The sequence below is a fragment of the Ailuropoda melanoleuca genome, chromosome X, assembly GCF_002007445.2.
Source record: "Ailuropoda melanoleuca isolate Jingjing chromosome X, ASM200744v2, whole genome shotgun sequence".
Taxonomy (NCBI): domain Eukaryota; kingdom Metazoa; phylum Chordata; class Mammalia; order Carnivora; family Ursidae; genus Ailuropoda; species Ailuropoda melanoleuca.
Genome location: NC_048238.1, coordinates 35,379,058 through 35,391,471, shown reverse-complemented (window position 1 = coordinate 35,391,471; position 12,414 = coordinate 35,379,058). Strand labels below are relative to the sequence as shown.

General features: G+C 38.2%; 1 protein-coding gene across 3 annotated transcripts in view; it reads right to left on the bottom strand.

The window, feature by feature from the left end:
* The window catches only part of USP9X (ubiquitin specific peptidase 9 X-linked), a 163,935-nt gene that overhangs the window by 19,183 nt on the left and 132,338 nt on the right, over window positions 1-12,414 (bottom strand). For all 3 annotated transcript variants that reach the window (XM_019804660.2, XM_011230644.3, XM_002913463.4), the window contains exons 31-34: window positions 10,942-11,162; window positions 8,112-8,302; window positions 2,698-2,871; window positions 190-331 (exon numbers count right to left, since the gene is read on the bottom strand). In XM_019804660.2, the coding sequence (XP_019660219.1) occupies window positions 190-331; window positions 2,698-2,871; window positions 8,112-8,302; window positions 10,942-11,162 (728 nt within the window). The remainder of the gene's footprint in view (window positions 1-189; window positions 332-2,697; window positions 2,872-8,111; window positions 8,303-10,941; window positions 11,163-12,414) is intronic.

Here is a 12,414-nt window from a genome sequence, read left to right as displayed (position 1 = left end):
GGGATCACGCCCTGAGCTGAAGGCAGACGCTTAATGACTGAGCCACCCAGGTGCCCCATGTACCAGTTATCTTTACCTTCTGCTACCACTATAACAAAGCAGGGTAGGGGAAAAAATAAAAACAAAAGCAATGAACTTTCAAATCCGTTAAATGTAACTGTTACTTAAAAAAACCTGGATAATTCATACCTTTTTATTGCATTTTTCACAATGATATGCATTTGCACCTTCTAATAAATCTCCTTTGACATACTGTTCCAAAGAATCAAGAAGATTTTGGTGATTTCTAATGTCTACATTCAAAGTCGTAAAAGATTCTTCACACTCGTATCTAAAGATATTAAGAAATAAAAAGGATTTCTTAGTTTTCTAAACATTTTTAGTTATAGACTTAATGAAAACTACATTTGCAATATTTATAATATGACACGAAACCCGTAAGTCACAGGATGTTACCAATAAACGACACATTTATTTGACCACTTACCTAGTGTTGGGCACTACATTGTCTATAGCCCATACACACACCAGGTTGTCTTCATGACAAACCTGCTAGAGAAACAGCACCACCTCCACTTCAGAGATGAGGGAACTGGGGTTTGGAAAGGTTAATTTGGTCAAGATTACTAGGCGAAATCGTGTTTTGAAGCCAGGTCTGTCTTGCTTCACGGCTTAAGCTCTTTACAAAAGTCTACCGTGCTGCTTCCACTGTCATCTAGTTAGGCAGTAATTCATGCCAAGGCCAAAGCATGAATTCATCAACTTCCGAAAAGTAGATTTTAAACTATTAACGGGCTGAATTTTTAAATGGTCTTTCTTTTCCGTAATAGAAACCTTAATAAAGCACAAATCTGAACACACCGAACAATAGGAGATAAGCAATCTGAGTAGGAGCCAGAATTCCACCTTGTGGCAATTTTCTACCAAGGGAAATTTCAGATCTCTGATGAGACACACTCATAAACGCAGGACATGGGATGTGGGGAATACACTCTCAACCATCAAATGTATTCACTCAACAAATATATTTGGAGTGCCTTCCGTATGTAAAAGTACTCTGGGATAGTCAATGTTGAAGACCAGTCCCTCATATTTGGGGCTTTTCAGTTTAGTTATGGGAAAAAAGATAATCAAAGGTATTTGTAAGTGGCATGAATGGAATATGAAGTAGGTATTAAGCATATTGCTACTATGATCAGGGAACAACCCATAAAAGAGAAAAAAGAAGTTAGAACTTATGACTTCACTTAGAAAGTAGGACATTCAAAGTTGAGAGAAAGCCAGCAATTTTTTTCTGTAAAAGGCCAGACAGTAACTACTACAAGCTTTTTTAGGGCCATGAGGTCTCTGTGACTCTCCTGTTATAGGGAAAGCAGCCAGAGAGTAGGTATAGAGGTAGGTATGTTCCAACAAAACCTTATAAAAAACGTATGTGTGGCTGGATTTGACCTACGGTGCATAGTTTGCTGACTCCTGATCTGGACAAATAATGCTGTAACACAAATAGACTTGGGACTCTTTATGTAATAACCTTCCAGCATGTAATAGGAACAAGACTAGTTTAGTTGTGGATCAAGTATTTAAACTTTTGGGATCTTAATTATGATCATGCTTTCTGGACATTTTCACTTAGCAAAGAAAAGCAGTAATTTCCAAATGACTTTGAAAACTGTCTAAAACAAACCAAGAAGGACTGGTTAGAATAAATGACCAAAAAGTTGGCTTATTTTTATCAGTAATTAAAATCAAGAGGTTAAAGTGACAGTTTAATTGTCCACCCAATGCAAAAGGTCTTTCAAAACGACCAAAACTGTACAGGCTATGTGAATAATTACAGGGTCTTGTTCTGAATGAGTGGTTTAACCTCATGCTAATTTCTCATTTATACCATTATCTCTCCGCCAATCATTTCCCTTTGATCAAAAATGAAGCACTCCCACCAGCCATACACACACATGCCTCATGACTATGTAATACTGTCTGGGCTTGTAGAAAATACTATCATACTGTGATATTCTGGTGAAAAGTGATTTTAAACCAACAGTAATCAGTAACACGCAAGAGAATTTCCAAAGTAAGACTCCCATGTAACAGGCATAAACGTGTTATCTACTAGTAGTGAATTTTAACAGACATTTAACTATTTTCAGTAAGAGTCCTTAATCAAACAATTTCCCTTTTGAGTCAAAAACACAATTTGTCCAGTCAACCTTGCTGTTTTGTGCTGAAAACATACTTTAAGGATAATGACCACAATCAATGCTATTTTAAAAATTAGTATTTCACTTATATAAGGAAATTGTATTCCATGTCTGTCATCTTCTAAGCTTAATGTACTTATATTTTAATTACTTTAATTCTAAGATAAAGGGCAAATTTATGAGTAACACCTGTAAGCTATATTTGCAAAATGCCATCTGATTTCCCCAGTAATTATCACACATAAAAGGAGCCAAAAATTATTTGACCAAACCAAACCCCCCAAAACCAGAAAAACAAACAAAAACCTCCACAAACACACCACCACCACCACACACAAAACCCAAACCCACAACAGTAAGGTATGCACAGTATATAATTCATCCAGTCTCAGGTATAAATTGTGGCATACTCCACTTTTGTACATAACTTCTAGTAAATATTTTATTTTTGTTAGTAAATAAACAGTAGAACTTTAAATATACAGTCAGCACTTACCTATGTGGGCAGCCCTGGCAAATCTTCTGATCAGCAAAGGAACCTCCTAAGACTTTACTTAGCATAGCTGGGTGTCCTAAGGCTTTCAAAGCTTCATCTAAACTATCCACCAATGAATTAAAAAACTCTAAAGCATCATGCTGTTCACGCAGATTAACAGGCTCACCCCAAAGCCTAAGAAATGAATAGAATAAAATACAATGTTTTCTCAGGAAAAAAAGCCATACAACAACAAATGAGAAAATATAAACTGAGATCCCCACCCGCCTCAACTGCATGAGGAAGTAGAAAAAAGTAAACGCTCTTTATGTATAGCGTGCAGTGTGAGAGAAAGTGAGTCTAATGATGCAAGTGGCGCTCCAGTGGGGAAGAGTCACCATGAGTCACCATGAGACTGCTGGTGTGCTTGAAGGATACTACTGCTCCAGCACCGGCAGCTGCTTTAGGCAACCTGGTACACACACGCATTTTCAACCTAGATGAAGACACGATATGGTGGATCTCACGCGTATGTAGATGTTATAATCACTCTTTGTCTCATGTTGCTTAAACTCAAGTTATAGATACAGTTCAAAGATCTATTTACTCTCAATTAAATTACTTTTTCCAAGTGAAAAGAGAAAGCTTTGACTTGTTTTAGAGTTGATCTCTTTTGAGTAATCTGAGGACTTAAGTTAGACAAGTCAATCTTGAGAAAATAAACTATCGATTGTATATACCACAAAAATGAGAACTGACTGCTAAAATCCTAGGCACTTCTGGAAACTATCAATGATATCTAATTTTGTATTTATAGAGCGACATACATAGAGAATAGAAGTGTGAACTCATTCTAAGTGAAAGATACGACAAATGTATTTTAAATATGCTAGAGGAATTGTCTTATCAATTTTTTTGTAACACTTTTTCTACGTAGCAAATAATATCAGTATAATATAATACAATGAGATTTTTTAATTTGTTTTTTTAAGTAGGCTCCATGCCCAGGATGGAGACCAACGTGGGGCTTGAACTCACAACCCTGAGATCAAGACCTGAGCTGAGATCAAGAGTCAGACGCTTAACCGACTGAGCCATCCAGGTGCCCCTCCAATTATATTTTTGACTTAAATTTGATCCAGTGAGTTTAAAATAAAACATGTCCTTATTGTTAAAATCAACTTGTTTCATTACTGGAAATGACACCAATCCATTCTATTAATTTTCAAATTATGATCGACTCCCCATACTTTTGAACATTTAGTCAACCATTAATTACAAAACGGAAAAGATGAACAGATCTGTTAAGACGCCAATTATCACCAATGATCAGACAAACTGATACCATGTATCTTCCAATGCAATGCAATGAGAAGCACATAACACCACCTACTGTGGTTTTCTTGCCAAAAACATTTAACCTGAATCTAATCATGAGGAAATAACCACACAAATCAAAATGAGAGACATTCTGCAAGACAACGAATCTCGACTCTTAAAAAACGTCAGTGCCATACAAGTCATGACAAATTAGGGAGATTATTTTAAAGAAAACTAAAGAGGTAACAACAAAATTCTTTTTGATTCCTTTCAGGATACCAGTCTGGGATTGAAGAAAAAAAAAAAAGCTACAAAGAGTATTTTTGGGGAAATCAGAATATACACTGATGAGTATTAGGCATTATTACAAGATTTTATTTATTTATTTGACAGAGACAGCCAGCGAGAGAAGGAACACAAACAAGGGGAGTGGGAGAGGAAGAAGCAGGCTCCCAGCAGAGGAGCCTGATGGGCTCGATCCCAGAACGCCAGGATCACGCCCTGAGCCGAAGGCAGACACTTAACGACTGCGCTGCCCAGGCGCCCCTAGGCATTATTATTTATAAAAAATATTTTATTTTTTTTTTAAAGATTTTATTTATTTATTCAACAGAGATAGAGACAGCCAGCGAGAGAGGGAACACAAGCCAGGGGGAGTGGGAGAGGAAGAAGCAGGCTCATAGCAGAGGAGCCTGATGTGGGGCTCGATCCCATAACGCCAGGATCACGCCCTGAGCTGAAGGCAGATGCTTAACCGCTGTGCCACCCAGGCGCCCCTATAAAAAATATTTTAAAAAATATTTAAAGGTAGATAAATTGTCTACACCCAACACGGGGGCTCAAACTCACAACCCCAAAATCATGAGTCGCATGTTCTACTGACTGGGCCAGCCAGGTGCCCCCATATTAGGCACTAGTAAATCAACATTAAATTTCATCGAGTGTGATACTGGTATTATACCTAAGTAGGAAAGTGTCTTTATTCTTAGCAGATACACAGAGAAGCACATGTAGGTGTGTGGGGGTAAAGGATCACATTTACAACTTACTATCAAATGGTTTAGAAGAATCAAAACCCAAGTACAGTCGACACTTGAACAACACGGGTTTGAACTATGTGGATCCACTTATACATGGATTTTCCCCCCATACAGTACAGTACCGTAAATGTACTTTCTCTTATGATTTTTATAACTTTTCTTTTCTCCAGTTTACCTGATTTTAACAACATATTCTTACATAAAATATCTGCATATAATACGTATAACATACAAAATGCTAACTGACATGTTTATGTGATTGGTAAGGCTTATGTTATCGGTAAGGCTTCTAGTCAACAGTAGCAGGCTGTTCAGTTTCGAGGTCATCAAAAGTTATACCTGGATATTCAACTGTGAGGGGAATCAATGCCCCCAAAACGCCCACCTATTCAAGGGCCAACTGTATACATATAAGCAAGCTTGGCAAAATGTTAGTAACTGTTAAATCTGTTTAGAGTATAACATAAAAGGTGATCAGTATACTCTGCTTTGTCACCTTCTCTGTTGGTTTCAAATTTTTCCAAATAAAACATTAGGTACCGGCTGGGGAGTGTGGTTAACTAACCCACATGTATCAGGAGTATATTAGGTGTCTAAAGTGAGAATCATCCAGAAGTGCCAGTCTAGATAAACTGGAAGCTCCACTAGCATAGGAAGTAATTTAGAAATCAAAAATGCAAATGTATTGTAAGAGAGAAAACTACTTTTAGCTGAATGACAAATTTTAAGCTAGAAACACAAAAAGTGTGAGAGTAATTTGGAAGAGGAAGAACAGAAATGCTAAAACCCTATGGCAGAGATGGGAAAGAAAGAACTGGAATAGTCAGGAGGGTGAGGGGTGTGCCAGGTGATGGGACAGAAAGAATAAAAGCAGAGCTGGGAAGGAGGGTGGAACATAAAAGCCAACAGTTATGGATTAAGCAGGGAGCCTAGTTCAGGGAATCAGAGGAGTTTATAAGGCGAGGCACAGGAAAGCCATTATACTATAAAGCAGTGGTTTCAAAAGAAATCTAAATAGTAGCCTTGTAGGGAAAAGGGAAGCTGCTCCGATAGAAGCAGAGAGACCTTGAAGAGATTCCAAGGAGTATTATTTAAAAACCCACTCCTATGAAGAATTAGAGCCTTTTTCTTTTTTTTAAAGATTTTATTTATTTGACAGAGATAGAGACAGCCAGTGAGAGAGGGAACACAAGCAGGGGGAGTGGGAGAGGAAGAAGCAGGCTCCCAGGGGAGGAGCCTGACGTGGGGCTCGATCCCAGAACGCCGGGATCACACCCTGAGCTGAAGGCCCAGGCACCCCTAGAGCCTTTTCATGCATAGTAAAGAGAGTTAAGTGGTTGTACTGTGGTATTTTAGTACAGTGCATGACACATAATAAGCAATGATTTAATAAAGTAAAAAAAAAAAAAAAAGATCAAGATATAATTGAGAATTTTAATTAAGAAAAAAAAAGTATCCTATCTTTCCTAGAAAATTGTACATTAGGATAGCAAAGTTGTTGGTGAGGGAAAGTATCCCTTCACAGATAGATCTATTACTAGGTAGTAAATGCAAAAATGATAAAATGAGACTACTACCGTTTTGTAACACCGATGAAATACTCTAATCAATGATGATCAATAGCTGTGAGCATGGGATACAGACGTTATATAACCTCTCCTCACTGATGTAAGCACTACCGTCTATAAAGTAGCTCTGCCTATCATTTCAAAAAAAAAAAAAAAAAGATAGAAAAAGCAAACACCTCGATCTCATCAAGTCTCTAGATCTCACTCCTTATTTATAGGAAACACAGCAGACTGAGGAAAACAGAAAATACAAAAATACCACAGGGATCCTATCAAGAAAATCCAGATGGTCGGGAACTTTACAGGGTAAACTACCTGCTTTTTCCCAACCAACAAACTGCAAGGGTGAAAAATGATAACAGAAAAGAGTCATAGCAACATTTGAGGAATATGGACTTCACCTGGATCCCGATTTCAAAAAAATACACAGTGAAAAACAACTGTAAGAAAACTGAGTAAATTTGAACACTGACAAGGATATTAAGGATTTTTAAAAGACACAGTAATAGTATCATGGCTATGTTTAAAAAAAAAGCCATTAGAGATACATACTGCAATATTTATAGATGAAAGTGTGTGAGATTTGATTCAAAACAATCTGGAAAGTAGATGGGAATGTAGATTAAACAAGACTGGGCGTGTGTCGACAACTGCTGAGGCCGGGGGATGAATACATAAGGTCTCACATGGTTCTCCCTACTTCTTTGAATGTGAGAAGTTTTCAAAATAAAAAATTATTATTTTTTAAGAAGATTTAATTCATTTACTTGACAGAGAGCGAGAAAGCACAAGCAGGGGAGCAGCAGAGGGAGAAGGAGGCTCCCCACTGAGCAGGGAGCCCGATGCAGGGCTGGATCCCCGGACCCTGGGATTGTGATTGGAGCTGAAGGCAGACACTTAAGTGATTGAGCCACCCAGGTGCCCCCAAAATAAAAAATTATTAACATCTTAAGAGACTAAAGAATGCTGCCTCTCCAAACTATGACATTTTCTACCTATGACTTTGAAGACAATGAGAGAAAAACTTAAGTAAAGTTTGATTATTACAGTTGACTCCTGTATAATAAGGGGTGCTGTACCCCATGCGGTAGAAAATCTGCCTATAACTTCTGACTCCCCAAAACTTAACTACTAAGAGCCTACTGTTGACAAGAAGTCTTACCCTACAACATAAACAAGCGATTAACACATATTTCGTATGTTTTATGTATTATATATTGTATTCTCACAAGAAAGTAAACTGGGGAAAAGAAAATGTTATTAAGAAACCACAGGGAAAAGAAAAATACATTTAAAGTACTTTACTGTATTCATGGGGGGGGGGAATTCCGTATATAAGCGGACCTGTGCAATTCAAACCCATGTTCTTCAGGATCAACCGTACTACTGCTTAAATATTAAACATAAAGGTGCCCTCCAACACATATTTTACAAGTTTAATATTATTGTGTGGAGATGTTCATAAAGGTTTAAGCAGTATCCCTATTACTGTCTATCTATAGTTTACCTGAACTGTTTCCAAAATCCTCTGGGCACATAGTACTGTAGTCGAGAAGCCGCCAAATGACCAAAGATGACTTGAAGGTGCCTTAGAACTCCAATATTATATTCTTTCCTATCTTCTGTTTTACTTAATGCTGGTTTGTCTTCAAATTGTTGAGGATATCCAAATACATCATCTCTGGGATCAACATTGCTCTACAAACGAAAAAATATTAGTAAGTTAATCCAACTTTAAAGTACAGTAAAATATGTTGAGACAAACACCAGTGAACAAATGATTAATCACATGTACTTCTATTTCTTATTTCCAAAGCACTTAACTTCCAATTTATAAATTTTAATTTACAATGTAACTGTTTATCCTCACCATTTCACAGAAGAGTTGTCATAAAGGAATAATCCTGACTGTATACTGGAAAGGCAGATAATAAAGGCAACACAGCACAGTAGGGTGTGGTGTTTCACACAGACCGAACTGGACCCCAGTGCAGGCACTGCCACTGAGAAGCTGGCTAACTTTGAGCAGGTCAGCTACTTCACATTTCTTTTCTTTTTTTAAAATATTGATTGATTGGTGTGTGTGAGAGAGAGAAAGAGAGAGAGAGAGCGCGAGCACACACACAAGCAGAGGGAGAAGCAGACTCCCAGCTGAGCAAAGAGCCCGGTGTGAGACTTGATCCCAGGACCTTGGGATCATGACCTGAGCTGCGGGCAGACGCCTAACCGACTGAGCCACCCAGGCGTCCCTACTTCACATTTCTAAGCTTCAGTTTCCTCATGAGGATGTGTGGCTCCGGGGAGGATTCTGAGGTGCTCAGAACTGTGAACAGTTAATAAAATATGCATATTAAGAGTAGTACTCTTCAAAAAATGATGTTGGAAAAACTAGATATCCTTACGCAAAAGAATAAAGTTGGACTCCTTCCTAACACTATATACAAAAATTAACTCAATACAGATCAAAGACCTGAAAGCAAGAGCTAAAATTATGAAATTCTTAAAACATAGGGTAAAAACATCACAACACTGGATTAGGTGGTAATTTATTGGCTAGGTCAGCAAAGGCACAGCGAAGAACAGAAAAATGAGACATACTGGACCTCATGAAAATGAAAACCTTTTGTGCCAAGAAACTGGAACCCTTGTGCACTGTTGGCAGAAACGCAAAATGGTGCAGCCATTGTGGACCTTAAAAAATTAAAAACAGAATTACCAAGTGATCCAAAATTCCATTTCTGGATATATGCCCAGAAGAAGTGAAAGAAAGGTCTTGAAGAGAGATCTGTACACCCATACTCACAGGAGTACTATTCACAATCACCAAAAGGTGGAAGCAACCCAAGTGTCCACTGATAAATAAAACAAAACGTGGTCTGTCCACACAGTGGGGTATTATTCAGCCTTAAAAAGGAAGAAATTTCGGACGCATGGTACAACATGGCTAAACCTTGAGAAAATTATGTTGAGTGAAATAAGCCAGTCACAAAAAGACAAATATGGTATGATTCCAATAAAATGAGGTACCTAGAATAGTCAAATTTGTAGAGATGGAAAGAGAACTGTGGTACCAGGGACCTTTGATATAGAAACAGAGAATATCCAGTTCCTCTCCATGAGAAACTTTCCGTCCAGGGATGCAAACAATAACACAGGCAAAAAGCAAAGAACCAAAAAAACCCCCAAGTGCAGTGGCATGCCTAGACAACACAGAGCAGAAGGTACCATAAGAGCAAAGATGGGACACCTTATTTAAAATTGTGTATTCTGTCTGCCTTGTTTACTTCTTGCCAGTACAATTAGTTATCTCTCCCTGTGCTTACCCTCAATATCCCAGAGATGTGATGGGCTACAGAACTAGAATTTCAATTTCCACTCGGAGGAATGATTCTTAACTGGGTATAGGTGTAAGCATTCCCACTATTAGCTTTTTAAAAAAGTGAACCATGCTCAGACCCTAATCCCTGGGATGATGCGTTTCAGTAGATCTGGGAAGAATTGGGACAAGTCTATGTTTCAGAAGTCCTTTAAGTATTAAACTACCTCAGAGCAAATAGCTGTGGTGACTGAAGAGAGGGAAGGAGGAAAGAACTGCTGAAGATATTTACAACTAGGACACATTCTGGCTTCTCTCTACAGTTCTCACCAACACCATGAACAGGGAAAGATAAAATAAAAAGAAATACAGGATGGATAGAAACATGACCACAACTAAGTCTTGCAATATTCTCTTCTTTAAAGAGCTGTGCCATGGTAAGGTCAAATCTGATCCACCACTACAACCTAACTTTTCCATAGCTTTATTGTGCAGTGGATACTCAGTAGGGAACCTAAATTTTGTCACAAGACCATGTGACATTTGAAGAGAGAAGCTTGTTGCCTAAGCAAGAACTATGATCTGGGGCAAATGTAAAAGCAACCTAAAAGCAAGCACAGATAATGAAACTGGCATAGTACACAACTTAGCATAAATTAGTGGAGATATATTTTAATATATCAGGTAGAAAAGTGAAAATATAAATTATTATAAAAATGAAGATCCTTATCATTATGCAAACTCCAGATTATATTAAACAGTTCACACACAAAAACTGAGTATGTGAACTGCTGCTTTAAAAACACATACACCATCATGAAAATTAACTGTAGTATAAAAGTCTGGTAGCTAGTGAGCACTAGATTATGTCAAAATATAGCAATCCATGCTGGGAGACTCCAGCTTTATTTTCAAATATACATTAACAAGTCCAAAGAAAGTACAACATTCTGTAAGAGAAAATGACAGTATCTGGTAGCAGAATTTCAAACAGAAAACAGAAATGCTAAATAAAATTTACCTCATTGTCCTGCTTCTCATCCCCAGACATATCATCATCTACATCACTACCTGTGCCTTCAATTGCAAGAATACCGTTCCTGATGGAGGGAATCATGTACAGTTGCTGAATCACAGAATTCATGTAACAAGTAGCACCAGCATTTTTCAGCCCCACAAATCCTTTAGGTGGGCGGGGTCCAACAGGTGGCAGATATTCCCACTCTGTAAGTGCTTCACAAGCTGAGAGAAGGGAAAAGATTCTTGTAGCACGAACACAACCATTCTGTCCACTTTTAGCTCTATTAAGCTGATAAATTAACATTACCAACAATTCCACTACTTTTCCAGCCAGCTGAAGCAGTACACTGAGTATGCATTTCCCCCTCAACAAACTCAAGGTATGCAGCAACTTCCACCACAACAGGGATTCTTACCCCACCATTTGAAAACCTGTGTTTCACCTGGTGTTGCTTCTACAGAATGTCAGAAGCAGTCTCCTGAGATGGTATAATGCTAATTTCTATGTGTCCACTTTATTATTTTTATTTTTTTAAAGATTTTATGACACAGAGTGCAAGTGGGTTGGGTGGGGGACGAAGAGGGACAGAAGGAGTGGGAGAAGCAGGGAGCCCAATGTGGGGCTTGATCTCAGGACTCTGGGATCATGACCTGAGCAAAAGGCAGACGCTTAACCCACTGAGCCACCCAGGTGCCCTCTATGTGCTCACTTTTAGTTTTACTGTTTAGCCATTATGAACTTTTTTTTCTACTTTTGTACGTTTTTAAAAGTATCTTCAAATTCATTCTGACATGCAATGTTAACATAAATAAACCAACGTATTATATAGCTTCAGTTTTGTTTTGTTTTTTAAGATTTATTTATTCGACAGAGATAGAGACAGCCAGCGAGAGAGGGAACACAAGCAGGGGGAGTGGGAGAGGAAGAAGCAGGCTCCCAGCAGAGGAGGAGCCTGACGTGGGGCTCGATCCCATAACGCCGGGATCACGCCCTGAGCCGAAGGCAGACGCTTAACCGCTGTGCCACCCAGGCGCCCCATATATAGCTTGTTCAGTTTTAAAGCATCCTAGGATCACCCGGGTTCATAGCCACGTTCTGTTGTTTACCAACTCTTTTCACCTTCAGGCAAGCTTTTGCTTCCTTCCTAATTAATGTAATAAGAGTAACACTTGCCTGCCTATAACTGTAATGTTATTTTGAGGAGCTAATGAAATAGTGGATTTGAAAGTTCTGTGAGAATTGTAAATCACCCTGTCTCCCTTTACCTAGTATAAACCTGGAAACATTGTAAATATTATCACTGTCTATGGGACTGTTAAATAAATTATAGTATACTGAATTGAAAAGTAGCCAATAAATGGAATTAGGCAAATATGTATGTGGCGTATAGGGAACAACTGCAGATATATTAAGGGGAAAACAAAGTGAAGACACTGTGTATACTACATGACAATCTGTGGTTAAAAACAAGAA